The sequence below is a fragment of the Spermophilus citellus genome, assembly GCF_964194105.1.
Source record: "Spermophilus citellus genome assembly, chromosome: 3".
Classification (NCBI taxonomy): domain Eukaryota; kingdom Metazoa; phylum Chordata; class Mammalia; order Rodentia; family Sciuridae; genus Spermophilus; species Spermophilus citellus.
In genome coordinates this window covers 158,992,776-159,014,204 of record NC_138184.1, presented here as the reverse complement: position 1 = coordinate 159,014,204, position 21,429 = coordinate 158,992,776, and the positions used below count along the sequence as shown (strand labels likewise).

General features: G+C 39.0%; 1 protein-coding gene across 4 annotated transcripts in view; it reads right to left on the bottom strand.

The window, feature by feature from the left end:
- The window catches only part of DOCK4 (dedicator of cytokinesis 4), a 446,200-nt gene that overhangs the window by 15,825 nt on the left and 408,946 nt on the right, over window positions 1-21,429 (bottom strand). For all 4 annotated transcript variants that reach the window (XM_081285589.1, XM_081285590.1, XM_081285587.1 and 1 more), the window contains 9 exons: window positions 19,127-19,275; window positions 17,148-17,234; window positions 15,262-15,366; window positions 11,494-11,635; window positions 9,599-9,765; window positions 6,609-6,695; window positions 3,154-3,330; window positions 2,363-2,446; window positions 340-459 (listed from right to left, as the gene is read on the bottom strand). In XM_081285589.1, coding sequence (XP_081141715.1) covers window positions 340-459; window positions 2,363-2,446; window positions 3,154-3,330; window positions 6,609-6,695; window positions 9,599-9,765; window positions 11,494-11,635; window positions 15,262-15,366; window positions 17,148-17,234; window positions 19,127-19,275 — 1,118 coding nt within the window. The remainder of the gene's footprint in view (window positions 1-339; window positions 460-2,362; window positions 2,447-3,153; window positions 3,331-6,608; window positions 6,696-9,598; window positions 9,766-11,493; window positions 11,636-15,261; window positions 15,367-17,147; window positions 17,235-19,126; window positions 19,276-21,429) is intronic.

Sequence of the window (21,429 nt, the reverse complement as noted above, 5' to 3'; positions counted from 1 at the left end):
TTATTACAGTGATGATATGGGCAAACTAACTGCCACGATATTTTAATGTACTAGATACATGTCCTAAATGCCATGAAATCTTTACATAGGAAACCATTAAGGTAAATTGCAGAATTACTAAGCCTTCCCTCACATTGTTGTTTACATGATACATAAACATGGCAAATAGCAGACAATGCATTTTAAATATTTAAAGGCTCCCTGGTTGGTGCTGCAGTTTGGCAGAAAAACCAAAAGATGTCACTATTGGATGCTTCATTGTTTGTCTCTTCAAAAAGAAAAAGCAAAAGCAAAGGGCAGTAGTCAGATTACTCCACTATGAACACTGAGCATACATACCTGTATCCCTAAGCTTGACTTCATCACAAAGAACTGATCAACCAGCTTTTTGTGAAGGGGTCTCATATCTTGGGGTACAAACTTCTCATGCACAGCCAAACCAAATTCCAGAATCTGGGCCTTGATAATAACATAAGGAAAAACCCACATCAATGACCATCTCTCACAGTGTATGCTATGGACCAAGCACTGTATGCATGCATTATTGATAATCTTCTGGATCCCATAAGAGAGGAACAATTGTTACTTTATGAGTGAGAAAACAAGATCAGAAAAGTCTTGCACGTAGTCAAAGACAAATGGGGATTTGAACTTGGGTCTGTCTGATTCCAAAAACTTGTTTTTTTGTAATTTTTTTCTGTGTATTTTAGGTCTTGAAATACAAATCTCCTAACAGTTAGTTTGACCCTTTCCTGCCCTTCCCAGCATGGGATAAGAGCTGCTCCCTTGTTAGGAGGGTCAACCCAGTCTCCTCCAGGAATCTCTTCTCTGGATGGCAGTCTCTCTTTCCTGTTATCCTCTTCTCTTCCATTAGGTTCTTCTGTGACCACCCCCAAATCCCTCCCACATTTTCAAACCCCATCATGAAGGAAAAAAAACAAGCAGAAATTCTGCAACTGTTGATGATCATCTCCTCCCTCCTCCCTCCTCCTCCTCTTCCACCTCCTCCTCCTCCTCCTCGTCCTCCCTGAAGTCCTTAAAAGAGCGTACTATAGGGATACTGCTACATCGATGTTCATAGCAGCACAATTCACAATAGCTACACTGTGGAACCAACTTAGATGCCCTTCAATAGATGAATGGATTAAAAAATGTGGCATTTATACACAATGGAGTATTACTCAGCACTAAAAAATGGCAAAATCATGGAATTTGCAGGGAAATGGATGGCATTAGAGCAGATTATGCTTAGTGAAGCTAGCCAATCCCTAAAAAACAAATGCCAAATGTCTTCTTTGATATAAGGAGAGCAACTAAAAACAGAGCAGGGAGGAAGAGCATGAGAAAAAGATTAACATTAAACAGGGACGAGAGGTGGGAGGGAAAGGGAGAGAGAAGGGAAATTGCATCCACCGGAAATGGAAGGTGACCCTCATTGTTATACAAAATTACATATAAGAGGTTGTGAGGGGAATGGGAAAATAAACAAGGAGAGAAATGAATTACAGTAGATGGGGTAGAGAGAGAAGATGGGAGGGGAGGGGAGGGGGGATAGTAGAGGATAGGAAAGATAGCAGAATACAACAGTCAGTAGTATGGCAATATGTAAAAATGTGGATGTGTAACCGATGTGATTCTGCAATCTGTATACGGGGTAAAAATGGGAGTTCATAACCCACTTGAATCAAATGTATGAAATATGATATGTCAAGAGCTTTGTAATGTTTTGAACAACCAATAAAAAAAAATAGGGCTGAGGATGTGGTTGTCACAGTTCATTCATTGTTAAATTTGTTTTTGTATTCAGTGGTTGAGTGCCCCTGAGTTCAATCCCTGGTACCAAAAAAAAAAAGGGGGGGGGTGGGGTGGGGAGAGTTCTATTTAATTTTGAACATTCTATATCATCTATAGGCATAGTCTGTAAAGCACAATATTTGTTATAAAGCAAATTCTATTGATTGTCCACTTCCTAATTATAACATTTGCATAATAATCTCATTCATTCATGCACTCATTCATTTACTTTCAGGTAGCCTGAACTTATTTACGCACAAATTTTTGAGTGAGAAGTCAGCAATAAGCCTACAGAAAGTCTTTTGGGGAAAGAACATTCAAAGAGACTACATGAAGTGCTTGCTATTATGTGCTGCCATAGTTCATTCATTGTTAAATTTGTTTTTGTATTCAAGTGGGAAGAAAGAGTAGAAATTAGTTAGTTGGGATGCAGTACAGGTGTGCCTGTTAACTCCCGATCACCACTTTAGTAGACCACTGATTCAGAGAACAGTGTAGGCGGGCCTCTGGTAAGTAAGCACGTACCAGGCAAGATGGAGAGAAGGTGATTGGCTTCTGCCTCACTTACCTGCTCAAGCATCAGCTCTCTTAATCGTGCAATTTTCTCCCCATCTTCAGGATGACTTAAAATATATTCTTTGACAAAGAATGCCTAGGAGGAGAAGGGACAGTCTACTTCAGGACAGTTACCAAGGAAGTAAAAGACACAGTTGTTGTTTTTAAAGACCTGGCATCTTAAGAGAAATGACATGATTATAAACCACTTGGGGACAGATGGAATGATTCCTAGTGTGGGTGGCTGGTCAGAAGGGAACATAAGGAAAAGATTGTTAAAGGAAGATCAGAGATTGTACAGTAAGTACCTTTGGTAAAATAAACAAAAAGCAAACCCATGTCAATAAGATACAGGGCATTCTAGCCTAAAATAAACTGTTGCATGATTCAACATGACCAAGATGGTGGCCTCATCCTTCAGGTGACTACATACTTCTGTTTAAAACTAAAAGGGCAGAAGAAAAGTCCATTTAAAGGATTGTCTAAACAAGATCAGACTTTTCTACACCCAGGAACCTCTTTGCTCATACAAATTATTTTAGACAAACATTCATTAAGCAATCCTAAAATCTTTACTACTTTTATCATATAAACACATCCTCAAAACATTACATGTTGGGGAAATGGAGTAAGTGGACATCACAAATGGCTATACATTTATGCTATTTCACAAAGGACTATATATGTGTCAATTGTAGCCATTTGTCTATATGGTGATATGAATACATATTTTGAAAAGATTCATGACACCCTAAGAAATCAAAACTGAAAACTTTCTCTCAAACAACAATCCCTAATTCTCACCTCTTGGTACCTTGAAACCCCACCGTTAACTGCAGCATCTATGACTCCATTCAGGCACATGGTCAGGGGGTTAATATTTTGCATCTGTCTCGTTTGACATTGACTAATCAGTGTCTTCAGCTGCTGGTTCTTATTTTCCAAAACTTCAATTGCATTTTCCAGAGGACTCATTTCAACCTGATAAGCAAATGAGCATAAATATCTATATATAATATTGACTTTTGAAACACTCAAGAAGTAAGGAGGAAAAAGGAAAAGGAAAGAAAAAGGAAGAAAAAGAAGAGAAAGAAGGAGGAGGAAGAAAAAAGTAGATTATCTATGTTCTGAATTACCAATACTTCTACCAGGAGCCATGCAGTAAAATAGAAAAGGACGTGAAAGTCAAGTTAACTGTTCATCAGTAAGGTCTGAAAAGGGCAGGTAATTATATTCATTGATTACAATGTGGTTTGGATAATCATCATTCATTCATTCTAATTAGTACTGTAACAATGAATTCACTCCTTAAAATCCAAGCATCCCATGGTTCTCTTTTCTTCTGAAGGACTAAATATTGAGAGACCCCAAATATTACTATTACCTTTCTAGATGCTTATTTGATACAAAGCACCATGGGAGACAATAAAGATCATTTGTAGATCCTCTGGTGTCAAAGGAGCTTTCAGCTCAGCTGGTGTTTTAGCTCACGGTTTCAAAGGTTCAGTCCATGATCAGCAGACTCAATAGCTCTGGGCCCAAGGTGAGGCAGAACATCAGGGTAGAAGGGTGTGGCAGAGGAAAGCAGCTCAGGACATGAGAGCCAGGAGAAGAGTGAGCTCTTCTCAAGAGGAACAAAATATACACCCAAATGCATACCCTGAATGACCTACTTCTTCCAGCCACACCCTGCCTGCCTATAGTTGCTGCCCAGTTAATCCCTAGCAGTGGACTGATCCACAGATTAGGTTGAGGCTGTCATAACCTAATCATTTCACCTCTGAGCATTCTTGCATTCCCTCACACAGCTTTTGGGGGATACCTCATATCTAAACCACAATAGCTGAGAAGAGGGGACACAAGCCCAGACAGACTGGACTTCGTATGCACAGCACAAGACGGCATACAGTTGGGAGTTAAGAAAATGAGATGATCATCTACACTCAGCATTCATTTGTTGAGAGAGCCAAGTCGAATCAAATGACAAAGTGCTCTTCAAATGAACTACAGATTTAAAGGCATTAGTGTTTTCACAAAATCTTATAAGCTATCGGGATGTATGATTTAAAAAATAAAGATCTATAACTTCATATGAAACCTTTAATGCCACGTTTCTGAATTTATAGTTTTTCAGATTTTCTCTTTTCTTTTCAGCAGTGCAAGAAATCAAACTCAGGGTTTTGCACATTAGGCAAGTGCTCTACCATTAAGTTATAGCCCCAGCTCCTTGAACTTTCAGATTTTAGAAAGGTAATATAGGGCATATAATTCAATAATCCCCATCAGGATCTGGGCAGTTTCCTTTAATCAACTGAATAAATATTTCTGCAGTGAAGCTTATAAGCATTCACACAAAATGATAGTAAGTTAATAAATGGCCTTACATTGAAGAGCTTAGATATATAAGCAAATGACTTTTAAGTCAAACCAATGTAAACATCTTTGGTTCTCAGATTTGGGCATTGCAGACAAGGAATCTCAATTCATTTTGGCCTATATTTATTGCAGACCTACTTCAACATATCTGTATTCCTGATGGCCTTATATAATAGGAATTAAACCAGCAAGTCAGTAACTTTAATAGATGGTGGAACATTCCAGGCAGCAGGAACAAGAGAACAACACAAAGGCTCTTAAGAGTGGGCTGTGCTCAGGGAACAAGTAGCCGAGTTTGATTTGTTCTGACAGAACATAAGATTACATATTCTAATAAAGTAGGCAGCTGATGTTTGAAAGGCTGTGTTTAGTAAGCTCTTTTTATCATTACCAGCATGCTGTGTGTTTGTGTATGTGTGTGTTTCAAGAGCTAGGACCACTGGTAAGACCTCACTGGATTTAATGCTCTGGGTTTGAAGGATCTAACAGGGCTTTCTGAATCATTATCGCAGCATGGATGACCAAGAGCCCTTCTGTGGGTTGGTCCATGTCATTCAGTAGGAAACATAATAATAAGACTTTCTGACCACTGGGTTTGGCAGTCTCCTCTTTTCCATGGAGGGCACCGGGCCGTACCAGCTTTGGGGGATCCTTGATTCACACTAAACAAGAATACAACTGCAATGATGCAATCTGCTAAATTGAGTTCAATTAGTTTAGGGAGCTGTATTAATTTTTTTGGCACTGCAAAATGAAAATCCCATTAAATCCTTAGCTTAATTGAACATAATAAGCTGAGTTTTAATGCTGAACGATTTGGGGTAGGACTAGCCATTCTGGAAAGACAATTTGGGCAGGGGCTGCTGTTATTCATTGACAGAGTGGCCCTGTTATCTAAATAAAGTATGGGTTAAATTATACTTTCACAGTTGGCACACTTTCTTTCAGATAGAGGACCGGATACACTAAGAGCAGGAGGGATGCTGGGAGAGTCAGGGCTGTGGCTGAGTTCAGATGCTGTTAGCCTGAAGAGCAGTAGAGATGGCAGTATGCTGGGTCTCATCCTTAATGTGGCTGCCGCCAGCTACTATCTTCTTGTTATTCATTTCTGCGGAGTGGAACCAAAGGTGTGTTTGACAATCAGCTTAGTGCTGTGTCTACCAGGTTCTATAATGGCATCTACTGATCTCTATCTGGTACTCCATGCAGGACAGCTCAGTTACTAATATCATACCATACCCTCTACTGGAGACTGCCATAGTATAGACTTATGTGTGTCATACATGGTGCTGGGACTTTATATTAGCTTCATTTTGCCTATAAGGAAACCAAGGCTAGGAGAGATGAACACCACTGGCTTTGGAATCAGAAAAATCTGAGTTTGAGACTGTCCTGTTTTCAACATTTTGTTATGTAACTTCTGGCAAAAGCTTTTAGTCTCTTGTTAAAAATTGTGAAACTTGGGAAAAGAATACATTACTCTGATATAAGAATGCATAGCTTGAATATGATGATCCAGTAAGACATGGTAGGCAGCCTTCTTGACACTGGTCTGCCACACACTACACACTGAAGGTTACTTAGCTATCTAGAGCAATTAGGAGAGCTGAATTTCACTTCTTCTCACACAAGGGCCCAAGTAGTTTTTTATAGGCTGCAGTCACAGCTGTTTTCAAGGAATTTGTCTGGCTGGATGGACTAGGACAAAGTTAATGTTCACCATCACAGCCTTAGTAACAGCAGTCAGTATCATAAATATTAACTAACTTACTATGAGTGAATCCAGGGACTTGGAGTCAAAAACAGAAGCAATTAATATCCAGCATGATTCCAGGTGAGCTACTGTGATGAGAAAGTACTTGAGAATAAGCTCGGGTCCTTACCACTTCACGCTTCTCCACTTCAAACCAGCGGGAGATGCCAGGTAAACTCTGCACCAAGTATAATGATGTTCTCTCCACCCAGAGGCTCTACAAAACAGAAAACAAACGAAGTCCCCCGTTGCCCTTCTTTCTAGGCACTGAGCTATGACTAACTCGATCAGGTTTTGCTTATTTGTCACCTTTTCTTTAGTCTTCGCTTGAGCACTCAAGAAACTTATCACAATAAGATGCTGCTGAAGCTTATGCTAATAAATCCATTGTATCGTGCCTGAAACTTTTTTCTATGTAGAATAAATGAGCTCGTGCTTCAGAAAGCAAGCTTTAAAATATACAAATAGGCCATCATGTTATATTCTTTGCTATTTCTCTAATGTGTGAATTCAAACTCTTTGTCCCTCAAGGTTTAGTCGTTTTCACCCGAAAGAAGGAACTGAAGGAGCTAGTCAACCAAGACTACAATAACTGGTATCCTAAAGAAAAAAAAGAGCTTTAGGGATCATGCAGCTTGATCTTTCCATTTTAAAAGTGAAGACACTTTAAACCTTAAGAGACAATGGACCTGCTGAAAAGCAGCGCACTATTCACCTGCAGAGCCGCACTGACCCCACCCCTAGAACCTGTCGCCACCTCTGCCTCCTCCTCCTCCGCTGGGTCCACCCAAAACATTGTAATTTAGACTGACCTTTGAGTTGGCCCAGGGCTCCCTCTGACCAGGACTAGCACCCTCAGGACACAGCTGCCTTTGGCACAAGCTGCTGTTGTGACAATTTTCTCTTTCATCAACCCATTTTCTACCCAGGCCTCATTTTTCTTATTTAAACCAAGAGGATATGAAATGCCTGAAATTGTGCCATTTATTCAACAACAACAACAACAAAAAGGAAGGATTTGTTTATGCCCGTTGCGAATTATCGAAAGGAACACAGCAGCGTCACTGTGACAAGATTTCACAGCATTCGGGTGGTGACAGGGAGGTGAGCAGATAAATAAGATCTTGGAGGGAAGAGAAGGAACATGCAAGTTGCAGCGAGAGATGCAGGTGTTCGTGCCATGCTGAGGAGGGAGACGGCAGCCCTCAGAGGAGGTGACATGTGAGCTGAATTTTGAAGAGTGAGTAGGAGTTTGCCAGGAGGAGAGTGGGGGTAGCTGCACAGGCAGGAGGAAGCAGCCCGCACAGATGCCGAGTGGCTTGTGAAAGGGCACCGTGACAGAGAAGGAGAGAAGCTGGGTGTTGCTGGAACTGAGGGAGAGGGTGGGTGAGTGGGTTGTGGTAGATACAGGCTTGGGGGTGCTGTTTGGAGCCAATTCTGAGGGCTGAAAGCACAAAAATGAGGAGCCAGATTTACTGTCCCCCGCCCCAGAGGTGTTGCTGTATCAATGATAAATATATAAAGCGAGGGCCATGAGGAAACGTGGTGCAGTGGAGATAGTGATGGAGAGGGTGTTAGAAGATGTGGGTTCCAGTGCTGTGCCCAAAGGTAATTAGCATGGGACTTGGAGCAAGTCAGCTGTTTGGCTCCAGTGCATCTCTGACTTGTTATTACTGGAAGCAACTGCAAAGAGAACTACATCATAAACTAATTAGATCTTCAGTGGATTTTAGAGGCAAAAAGAGAAACAGAAGTATCTAGAAAGGACTAGAAAACGATCATGGATCTTCTCAGTAATATCACAGTGATGTTTTCCAGTGGTCTCCCTGCTTGCTACATAACCCACCAAACCTTCCTGCACAAAGAACTGTCCTTTATTCAGCTCTAATGGAACTCTGCAAAATAATCACAGTTTTCTTTTCTGATTTCTTAAAGATGAATAATCCCTGGAGTGACTGTTGGGAGGACTGGAAACCAACATTTAGGTAGGGCTGATAGGTGAGACAACATTAGGTAGACAGGTAAGTAGGTTTGTATGTACATATGTACTTAGTGGTACTGGGGATTGATCCCACTGCCTTGCATACACTAGGCAAGTGCTCTAAGTTACATCTCCAGCCATTTTTATTTTACTTTGAGGCAAGGTCTTGCTATCAGGTTGTCCTTGAACTTGTGATCCTCCTGCCTTAGCCTCTCAAGTTGCTGGGATTACAAGTATACACCTCTGTGTCTGGCTAACATTAGGTAATTCTGACTGAAAAGTATTAGGAGAATGCTTCCTAGCTCAAACAGAGAATATCTGTAATGAAAGATGCTAAGCCAATGAACTCCAATAATAAATTCACCTTGAATTTTTTGATTAAGTGCAAAAACTGACTAACTGGGGATTTATCTGGTCTCACTGTGTCTCTGTTTTCAAAGAAAGGGAAGATTTTAATTTATGTGCCAAACAATCTGGACCCTTCTCCCCATGGGGTTGCAGAACTCTTACCCTTTTTGGCTGGGAGCAAGCTGAACTAGGAAGGCATATTGGAGCTACTGAGCAGACAACACAACACATGCCTTTACTTTGGGTTCTCTCAGAAATCCTAATCACACACCGTTCTAATGAGGAAAAACAACAAAGATGGCACAGAATTCACCCACTGTACTAGCAGTTTATCTGCCTGTTCTCTGTCTCAGGATCGCCTGTTTTCTGTCTCAACATCCCCCGTTCCTGAAATATTCTTTACTAATTTCATTCTTGTATCTGAGGATATCCTGAGGTTCCCTCAATGGGTTCAACATGAATAGGCAAGAGGACTGAGTTCAACCATGAGTTCTCAAAGACAGGTCTAAGGACCACTGGCATTAGAACTGTAAGAAGAAAGTTGATTTCAGAACCTCTTCCCACAGCCAAGACAGAATTACTGGGCTTGGGGGTCAAAATTCTTCTTGTAGTAAACAATCCCCATTAATCTGATACGTGGAAGGGTTGAAGAACCACTATACTAAGGGATTTCTAGAGCCCCTTTTGGCTCTGTCACTATTCTGAGCATTTACCAGAAGAATCTTGCCCCAAGGAACTCATAGTCTAGAAGAGAGTATGAGGAGAAAAATGCAATAAGAACTGCATGGTACCTTGAATTCATTCTCCTTATCTTTCGTGCCTTTGTGAAATGGTCTATCATAGCGGAATTTCCAGATATGATTCACTTTATAGAAACTTTTGATGTTGTCCGGAACACCCTCTCTCTGCAGGACCTCCTGGCTCTCTGGAATAGGGGTTACAGCATATATCTGCAAATCTAGGATTAAAGAGTCAAGGAGAGAACCTGAACTTGGCAAACTTAAAAGAAGTCTGGCTCGAGCTGAGCTGTGTGGAGAGAAGAGGATTGTTAACAATCTGGTGTTTCCATTTAGGTTGAAGTCATTTATAAAATTGCCAAAAAGATGTTAGAAACACACTTGAAATCATATCTCAAACTATAGGCCTTGAACTAGTTCTAGGTAGGTGATTCTGACAAAGGGTCAGGTTTAAATTCCCATGGCCTATGAATTGGTCTTACCAAGCTTATTACTGATTTGTGTGTGTGTGTGTGTGTGTGTGTGTGTGTGTGTGTGTAGGGGGGATAGTTTGGATATTAGTTACTCAGATCACTCCTAATCCTTGTATGTGAGACACTATTTTGTGTGTGTGAATATGTGTGGGGATCAAATCTACTTGTACATGATAGGCAAATGCTCTAAAACTGAGCTATAGCCTCAGCCTTTGTTTTTAAAAAATTACATTTTCAGGGCTGGGGCTACAGCTCAGTGGCAGAGTGCTTGTCTAACATGTGTGAGGCACTGGGTTCAATCCTTAGCACCACATAAAAATAAATAAATAAATAGATAGACAAATGAAATAATTATATTAAAAAAGAACTGTAAACCTTAAAAAGAAAATTGAATTTTGAGTCAGGGTCTTACCAAGCTTCCCAGGCTGGCTCACTTGAGAGCCTCCTGCTTCAGCCTCCCAAGTAGATGGGATTATAGGTGTATGCCACCAGGCCTGGTGAAGCACTTTTATCTTAGTTTGTACATGGCCCTTTAGAACTTATTGTTTGTTTATAGTATTAAGTAAACCCTTATGTTGCCATGACCAAATACAGAAACCAGAACACTGACAATGACTTACATTTACATGTGTGATGCTGTGACCATAATTGTATTTTTCCATTTTCCTAAACCAGGTATTTAGATGTTTATGTATAATTGACATTTTAAAAAACTCCATTAAAGGGCTCCCATATTTACTCGTATGTTTACTAACTCTTCTAATTCTAATAAAGCACATTTTTTTAATGTACTTTCTTCCTTCTCTTGCATTTTGGCTTCTGCTTTGAGATGGTATCCATAATTGTCACTTGGAGTTTTATATGTTCTTTAAGACCATCAGTTTCAGGCAAAGGCAGAGGAATTCAGGAAGAAGTATGCTGATGAACTGCCTTTGCCTATAACATCTGTGAGATTTAAGCTGACTTGCTTGTGTTTAGATGATGGATGTGTGAATTGCATGGTAACTACTAAAGGTGTCCCAGATGTCATAGCTAAGTCTCCAGAAGATGCTGAAGAGATCTCTTTTTCTCCCCTTCTTCATTCCAGAATAAGGAGTGAATGATTTGCATCTGTACCCCTGAACATACTGCTATCATCCTGAGCTGAAGTAGCTTCCACAAGATAAGTCAGAGGAAAATTATTCTAAGGGCAATCACTAAAAAGAGCTTTAAAAGCAAGGTTGAGATACAGAGGAGTTTTAATTAAAAGGAAAAAGTTCTTCAATAGAATCTGTAAGGGATTTCTTTTCATCTGACACTATGATAATAAATAGAACAATTCCTGTTCCGAAGGATCTGGGCTAAAATTAAGAAGATGAGGAAGAGTAAGAACGTGGCTATTGAGAAGGGCCCAGGGGCTAAACGCCCAGTGTGCAAATGCTCTGCTGCTAGCAGCCAGTGTGACCTGACTGGAGTGAGCCTTCCAGGTGTGGATACACTGAGCTTCTGCCTGGAAGATGGTCTCATCAGGCTGGTTGGCGTGCTGCATGGCGATGGCATGGGGGAACTCGTTCAGCATTCTCTGTTGGAAGGCTTCCAGCCTCTCGTAGTCATGCCCTCGACACACAAACTCCTTATTCTAGGGGGTGAAACCAAAAACAAAATTAGGACTATATAGGTGATGGCATTTATTACAGAGATAATATTAAAAATGCAGGGCAAAGATCATGCATTTCACTCTCTATTGCTCTTATGGGGACCCAATAGAATACCTCACTCTTCCCAGTTCACTTGTAGGAAGTGCAACGATGTGTCTGATTCTCAGAGTACCAAAGAACAAAATGAAGCAATCGTGTTCCATCTAAAGGCTAATGTACACATGTGTTAAAGATGATTCTTATAAACCGGATGTCAAACTTATGCACATAAATTCACAATTTGGAGGAAAAAAAAAGAGCAAATACAACAACTAAAAATGCATTCTTTTTAAAAGGCTTCTGAGGTCAGCCTTAACACTTCCACTGAACACAGCCTTCCGGAGGAAGGAAGATTGAGCCCATCTGTATTCCAGCTTTCAAAAGGGCTGGCAAAGAAACTTCCCTGTCATAACCAGCTCAGCTCAGATGCCTGTAGCCAGGAATCGTCTTAACTGCCTGAAACTAGGATTTTGGAGTTTCAGGATCCTGCTAAATGTTAAACATATTTTTGACGGATTTTTAAAAAATATATAATATGTCTTCTGTGGGTCAGAACTCTGTCTCATTTGGGTGGGGATATCGAAGGTTATTCTTGAGGTCAGCCAGAGAGGTGGGAAGATAGGCAGGTTTTTGAAAGGTATCTTAATGGGCTGGTTAGATATGAGGGAACCCTTTCTGACAGTTTTATGATCATGAAATTAAAATGTTGAGTATAGTTATTGACCAGGCACACCACACTTATTTACTCTGTACAAGCTTGAGAGGTAGTCACCCACCCCTACTCCATTCTATAATCTGGGAACAGACTCAAAGGCTTTAAGCACTTTGTCCATGTGCATAGTACTTAGACTCAGGTCTGAGTCCAAGGGCTGAGCTCTGCAAACTCCAAACATGGTCTGATATGCTCAGGAAAAGCTCCCAGGAGCTACCAGTGAGAGCCCAGATCCTAAAGAAGAAGACAGCAGTTTGAGCCTAGGAGCTAAGGTCCCAGGTTTTTAGTGCTTTTCAGCTCCCTGAAGTTCCTATTATTATATAAAATGCCCAAAGAAGACTTCCAGGTCACAGTGAGAGAGTCAGAAACTTGCTGTAGACAGCTGTGGCACAGGTTCTGAGAAGCTACCTCAGTTTCCTACAAATCTCTAAATTAATGGTGATCCTTTGAAAAAAACACAAGTTAAGGCAAACTATCTAGAAATTAGGACCCTAAATGATCCTAAATTTAAAACTTTCTAGATACAAATTATACCTTTTGATGCAAATGAAAGTTGTACCTTCTGATGCTGTATTTTAACAATTTTACTAAAAGATAATACATTTTCTTGATAAAGTAGGAGATAACACAACCCCTTCCTAAAGGAGTGCCAAAATAAACATCTGAATACTTCCAAACTTAAATAGTTTAAAAACAATGCTTATATATAATAACACTTTGTAAAATCAGAGCAGTTACTCTAAGTGCATAAGCTTTCAGTAGTGTTAGGAAACTATTTTGAAAGAAAAACTTTGGCTCTGATATTTGAAATGAAATAAAAAGAAATTAAGCATTTTCCTTCAACTATTCTGTTTTTAAAAGTCATAGCTTTATTAAGATATAATTCACATACTACTATAAAATTCAACATTTTAAAACATGCAATTCAGTGGATTTTTAAAGTTTTTCATAGAATTGCACAACCATCAGAATAATTTAATATCAGAATATTTTCCATCATCCCCCAAAGAAACCCCATGCCCAATCTCACACATGTCCTTTTAGTCACTTACTTTCCTCCAGCCCTGGAAACCCCAAACTACTTTCTGTTTCTAGGGATTTATCTACTATGGAATTACACAATGTGGACTTTTATGACTGGCTTCTTTCATTTCACAGAATATTTTCAAACTTCTCCCTCATCATGGCATGGAATTGTACTTCATTCCTTTTTTTTTTTTTTGGTGGTGCTGGGGATTGAACCCAGGGCTTTGTGCATGCGAGGTACTACCAACTGAGCTATGTCCCCAGCCCCTACAATTCATTGCTATTTGTTGCTGGTTTACTTTACCATTTATCAATTAAGAGACATATGAGCTGATTCTACTTTTTTGCTATTATGAATAATACTGCCATAAACACCCAGGTACAGATCTTTGTGTGAAAGCATGTTTTCAGTTTTCCTTAGTAAATACCTACAAGCAGATCTGCTGGGTCATGTTGGTAAAGAACTAACTTTGCATGAGGAGAAGAAAACCTACTTAGATCATAAAATTGTATAAAGGTATTTATGGAATTTTAAAAAATTATCTTGAAATTGAATAAATAATGAAAGAAAAAATTTAAAGCTGATGTTTATTTTTAAATAGAAAAAAAAGATTAGAATCTGAGCTCTCTCTCTCTCATACACACACACACACACACACATACACACACACACACACACACACACAAAGTGAGGCCCTGCAGTGCCCTTTAGAAACCAATAGAGGGTAACCCTTCTCTTTCATTTTGAAGGAAATCCCAATTATGTCCAGAAAAGCTGTTTTCAGAAGACTGATGATATAGAGATTGATTTATTGTAACTGACTTTTACGCAAGATTTACTGCATCAGCCAGTGAAGTTTTCCAATTTCCTAAACTCTTTTTATAATTATGGCTTCTCAACTACTTTTAAAAGGTCTACACTTTTACAATAATTGCACAAAATATATAGATGTATGGGTACCTCCCTGTGCACTTGCTAGCAAAACTCAGAGTTTGATCAGGGCTTCATTATGACTTTAGGGGGCCTTAGGTACTTTGCCTTCACAGGCTTCTTGCTTCATAAAAAAATATTCAAAATTATATTATGACTGGTTTAGTAAAGAGACACTAACATTATCTAATGCATAATATATAATATATAGTATATTACAACATTTTCTTCAACTTAAATGTCCATTTTCCCCCTTCTGATATTTAAAAGAAATTAAAAGTTGTATGGATAGCAGGGTGTAGTGGTACATGCCTCTACTCTAAGCTACTCAGGCTAAGACAGGAGGATCACAAATTCAAGGCCAGCATAGGCAATTTAGTGACACCCTGTCTCAAAATCAAGGGCTGGAGATATATTTCAGTGTCAAAGTGACTCTGGGTTCAGCCCCCAGTACCACACATACATACCTCCAGAACCTTGTGGAGAGTGTATGTTTCCAGAACCTACCTTTCACAGTTGATGTAAAACTGATGTACACAGCCTGTGGCACCCAACCCGGTGTGGTGTTCCATTTCCCCACCTCCACCTGTTTTTCTCTAATGCCAACTGTAAGAAAATTACAAACTGGGAGTCTGTGAATATCAACCTGTGAATATCACAGGAGGGAAACTAAATTACCAAAGACTCCTTGTAAGATAAACTTAGAGATAGATTGTTGATTCTTGGGAAATTATTCAAAACAAGGCATTCTAGCTTAAATATGGTGTCTGCAAACTAAAATATTAAAAAAAACTCATGATGTCATTATCAGTCATAAAAAGTCATTAATATTTTAGTTTTCCTGATTGAAGTTATCTGTATGAGTAGGATGAAAGCTAATTAAACAGTTTATTACTTACTCTCAAGAAAAATGGAAATTTTTTCCCATAAAATCCGACTCTGAAGAATTCTGGTTCCAGACGCTGCTGGTCCATAATTTTGTCATATAGAGAGGCCTCCATCATCTAGGAAGATATCAGAGAGGTTATAAGTATTCTAACCCATCTTTCAGCCCTACCAATTAATAGAAGAGGATATTTCTTCTGTGTAAAGGAAAACTTCATTTTAATTCAGTTGAAGAAAAGAAGATTGACTCATTTTTTTATGCTTTAAGGCAAGGATCAGCAAACAATCTAGAAGCATCCAGAGAGCAAATATTTTAGGCTTTGCAGGCCATGTAGTCTCTGTCACAACTAATCAACCCTGCTAGGCCCACAGGCTATAGTTTGGTGACCCTTGTTTAAAGGACCAGGTATATTATTACATGTTATCAACAGAGCAAATTATCTCTCTAGTCTATTGAGGGAATATTTTCTTCAAAATTAAATTACATAAAAAATTAGAAGCAAAACCCTTCTGGAGCATTCTCATGCCAGATATACTCACCTGTGGATTTGTCTCCACCTTGTACCTGGTAATGCATTTGGAAGGTGCAAACTTGCACAGGTTGGGACAGGGGTAAACCAACCCACCAAACCAAAGGAGACCCATAGTGCAAAGTGCCGTCTGGACTGAAAGCTCTTAAGTACGTGTCTTTGAAAATGTGCAAACTATGGAGCATATAAAGCTTAGAGTTTCCCTTTTAAGGTATGATTATCATCTCCAGGGTTTCTGGAGAAAGACTAATACTGCACTTGAAGACTTCCCCCCACCCTCAGTAACAACACCCCAAAGAGCAGTTGGTATGAAGTGTAATGCTTTGGGTTTATAAAAATCTTAATGTCTATGGCACCCAAGGGCTCTCACGGGTAAACATTGTAACCTTGCTTCTGTTACAGGGACAGGATGCCAAGAGAAGAACAGAAACGTTTTTATATAAAACTGCAGTGCCTGCCAGAGTCAGCACGATGAACTGATGTTAAAATAAGAATTTTTTCATGCTAGGAGAAATATCAATGAACTGCTGACATGAAATACCTATGCCAAGAGTATGGATCTAGTTCCTGCCAGGTGAAAAAGTAACTTATGGTATAAGGAATTTTGAAAGCTATTAAAGGTATATGTTATCACCTCTTAAATGGTTACCTAAGATTAAAAGGTGATATCATGGTCTTTTTTTTAATATATAAAAGCTGATGATCCTATTTTAGAAATCCAAAAAAAAAAAAAACTTTAGCACTCATTAAATATTACAAAGTGACACAAAAAGTTCATGATGCCCAAGAATAAGGACTTGGAGGACAAGAAGTACTTGTATGAACCTAAAACCAAAGGTGACACAAAACAACTGGCTCAGGAACAAAGACATTAAAGTCTTTTGGGGGGTACTAAAACCTGATTTAAGTTCAGTGAAATTGTATTTTCTGAAACTAAAGAGAGGTGACACACAATGTGGCCCTAAATTTATTTTAAAATGGGCTAGCTAGTCATTTCTACTATTTTGCTTTGCAGATTATGAAACTAAGAATGGCATATAGTTAGAGATATGTGTACAACTGGAAAGTTCTTCAAACAGTGTGGAGATTTTCCACAATAAACTTAAAATATTAATCCTAGATTAAATTGTGTATTTCTGATGCATTTTAGAAACAGATGAAGGAGTCACTTTTGGTATATTAACAAAAGCATTACACAGATCAATTTGCTATTTCTCTGCATTACACAGATGAGTACGCTTCAGAGAAAACACTTATAAAAGGTTCCTGCAAAGTATATCAAGATGATCACAAAGCTGATTTCACAGAACTACAGTGGAAAGTTAATCAAAAAGGGTGCATCTTGATTAGGATGCACCCAGGTAGCTTACCCTCATCTTGCTCAGATTTCTGTAATCATAGTAACTCTCATACTGTTCTGCGATCTTCCGGCACAAGATGATGCCATTCTCCCAGCACTGTGGATAAATGAATGATGTAACTGTAACCCAACGTATTATATATAATTGCATCCAAAGGTCAGGATATGATTGCGTTCATATCATGAAGTCTTACTCCTTAATCTTTATAACATACCTTGAATAGTATCTCTGAAATTTTAAATATGAAAACACTATGTAATTAACATGCAGATTACTTAAAAGCTTTAGAAAGTTGGAAATGATACCACACCACTACAGTCATTAACATATGGTGCAGGAACAATATTTTCTGGTGTTGTTCAGAATCATCATCTTGAAATGACTGCAGTTCCACAATGGCCAAGTAGATGGATACGCACAGGCCCTCAGTGCTGGGGAGGGAAGGATTACTGACCCTAAGGTCCAGTTATCTGGGCTGGTACCTCGATTCCTTGCTGGGCTAACTTGCATTTGCAAATTGTACGGGTCCAACCCAGCTGGGTATTCTCAATAGAAATGCAAAAAGTCATTGTTTTAACATAGGCAACATACTTTCTGCAAAGAGCCAGGCAGTCAATATTTTTGGCTTTGAGGACCATATAGTCTTTGCCACAACCATTTATCCATTATAGCATGAAAACCTCCATAGACATGAATGAATATGGCTGTGTTCTAATAAGAATTAGAACACAAAAGTAAATTTCACCTATTTTTCACATGCTATGAAATATTCATTTTCAATTTCTTTCAAGCACTTAAAAATGTGAAAGCTATTTGTAACTTGTAGGCTGTATAGAAACAGGAGGTAAGCCATTTGACCTGAGGGTCACAGTTTGCAAACTCTGATCTGGCACAAACTCCTGGAAATGGTCCAATATAGGAAGCCAAGAAATTTTATAATAGCTTATCATATAGGTAAAAAATTTATAACAGGAGGGTACAAAGCCATTTCTTTTGCTACTAACATAATGCTATGACAGCGTAGTCGTATAAATAATAGAGGAGGATATGAAAGAAGCAATTTCCTTGCATCTCATTTTTAGGCATACCCAAATTTGTTCTGTACAAGAATGACAGCCACTAGTTGTGTTTTAATTTTTTTGGTTTAATTTTTGCAATTTGGAAGAGATATTTAAATCCAAGATATACCACTGAAACATCCAATGGTTCTGATCAAATAAACAGTGGTGGTCAGATTCACAATTGTTTAAAAAAGAGAACTGTGAGCCCTTAAAGAAGGAGAGGAAGTGATGTGGGGCAAAGTACTTAATTGTAGTAAGTGTTTTCAAAACCCCAGGCATCTCTAAATATATGAGGGGTGCCATAAACTTCCTTAGCAAATCTAGTTTTCTATATTTTAAACAAAAAAGTGGAATGGGGCAGAATATATGCCAATATGGACAGCACGTGAAGGTTGATAATGGTTTTTCAGAAAACAAAATAGCTAAGTGTTACGGTCTGAATGTTTGTGTTTCCTCCTAATTCACATGTTGAAATCTTACCTTCCAAGGTGATGATATTAGGAGGAGGGTCCTTTGGGAGGTGAATATGTCACCAAGGTGGAACTCTCATGAATGGCATCAGTGCCCTTAAAAAGGGGCTCCAGAGAGCTGGCTTGAATTTCTTCTGTTCATTAGCCATCCAGTCTATGAACTATGACTGGGTATCGAAACCTCAAGATGAGTTTATCAAAGTGTAATGCAAAGTTTGTATACATGGGAAACTTCTGGAGTCCTCCTTAAAAAAAAACACAGATTCTGCAGCCCCATGCTACTTAATCAGAAAGTCTAGGGCAGAGCCTGGGGATCTGCATTTTAACAAGTTCTAATGCACATTAAAGTGTGAGGATTCCTGATCAAGGAGGTAAGCATCCGTACACTAGAAATAAAAGGAAAAGGGACGCCAATAGTCACCTCAGGCGAGACCATGGGTCAGGCAGGGCTACTTACTTTGCCTCTGTCAAAGTTCTGAATGATGGTGAGGTGCAGGTGCTCCTTGCGCTGCCATTCTGTTTGCATGGGGTAGGTCAGGAACTCTCTGAGGGGCCGATCCGACCACTCCAGCAGCTCATCATACAACAGGAGAGTGTAGGCAGCCTCTGCAAGTCAAGTGGGGAGGCAGGAACTTAGCTGTGACCCCAAATCACCCCCCTCCAAATGGGGTCATGAAAAACTGTTCTTTAAATTTTGTGAGATAGTAGAAAAGTGTCCAGAATATACGCAACAGCAGTTTAATGAATGGTGAGTTCCCTTGGATAACGGAATTATCAGGACTTGTTCAGTGGCTAGTGTTCTCCATTTCTCTTTTTGTCCCCCTGCCCACAACCATATGCTAGGGTCATAATACACACGCTCAAAGATTTCTTGTCATAGTTGGTTCCAAGACGTAGCAGGGTGGGGGACATGCTTTTGTTTGCTAGGACAGTTCATGGGGATCATTGAGACCTTTGAAAGGGTGTGCTTAAGAAACAACAAAAACCAACAAAAAGAAAGGCATCTAGAATTTTCTGGTTAACAAAGAGTTGAAAAATAGAAACTGCTTTCAGGGGAGGAGACGTTCAGGGTGCAGCCAGAATTTAGAAGGGCAAAGAAGCCAGTGAGAAGCTTAGTGAAGTAAAAAGACAAAACAAAACAAAACAAAAAAACAAACCTAACAGCAGAGAAGGAAGAATGGGAGAAAGTGGAAGAGTTGAAAGAGGTGTGTTTGTGTGTGTGTGTGTGTGTGTGTGTGTGTGTGTGTAAGAGAGAGTGCGTGAGCAAGCATAATGTCTTGGTCTGTGTGATAAGACCCCAATAGTTGGCCCCACAAATTTCAGTAAAAGGCTACTGAAATCATTACATGCTTGGTATGGTTGAATTTCAAGTAGGGAAAACAATAACAATAACAAAAGGGGTGTTTTTTCTATACACACATAAACAGATTCTCAGCATGGTTAATGGATAGGTCATGTGTTTTATAGAATACTTGCCATATTGCAGATCTCTTCTTTTCCTGAACCACAAATAGGGTCAAAAAGATCAAGAATAGGAACCAGAATTCACTGTCATTAATGAAATATTATAATAGTTTTTCCTTTAATATTTTAATAGGCAACTTATTTTCTAAATTGAATAAAATGGACAAACCCTATGTTACTAATTCATTTAAACACTATTCTATTTGTCTCTCAAAAGTGTTAATATTAGCTTCTAACACAATATCAACACATGACAAACCGTTTTTTAATTTATTTGTCTTAAGGCAACTATACCTAAAGTTCTGAAGTAACATTTTAAGTTCTGGAGTCCTCCTTAAAAATTTTTAAAGAGGCCATCTCCATGTAAAAAAACAGTGTAATTTGAAAGGCCTGCAGCCCTATCATTTACTCTTGTCTCTTCAGTACAGAAATCCCAGGAGATACAAGCTCTGGCCTTTTTTTTTTTTTTCTCTTCTTCAATTACCCTTGGTGAGCTCAAACAATCTCCTGGCTTCATTTTATTATTATTATTATTATTTTTTGCAAAAATGTTTAGAACTCTTTAGCAGTCTCCTATCTTTTCCCTTCAGTTTGTGCACTTTTAACAATATGATCTTCCTTCATTGCAAATAGTCATGTTGCTTCCCTGATTAAAAGCAATCTGTATACGGGGTAAAAAATGGGAGTTCATAACCCACTTGAATCAATCTGTGAAATATGGTATATTAAGAACTATGTAATGTTTTGAACAACCAACAATAAAATATTATAAAAAAAAAAAGCAGTCCATGATTCTCACTAGCTAAAATAATAAATAAATTTAGGCTTCTTAAGGGAGAAGACTGCTCAAGATCTGGCTGCTGCCAATCTCTCTGCTCCATCATTGCTCCAGAGTTTCTTCAAGCCTCTCCCCCTTAGCTGGCAGAACAACTCCTAATTTATTTTAACGTTGGACCTTAGGACTCATTTTTGTTTCTTTCAAATTTCTTTGGTGACACCCACCGCACCATAGTACTCAGAATAGCCTTCCCACAGCTGTTCACAGAGAGTGACTTAAAGGACCATGAAGGTTGAATTCATAAGACAAAATAGAATGTTGGATGCCAGGGGCAGGAAGAGTGGGGAAATAGTGTTTAATGGGTACAGAGTTTCAGTTTAGGAAGATGAAAAAAGTTCTGGAGAGAGATGGTGGTGATGCTTGCATGACATTGCTGCTGAACCACACACTTAAAAATGGTTAAGATGGCATATTTTATGTTATGCATGTTTCACCACAATTAAAAAACAAAGAAAGAG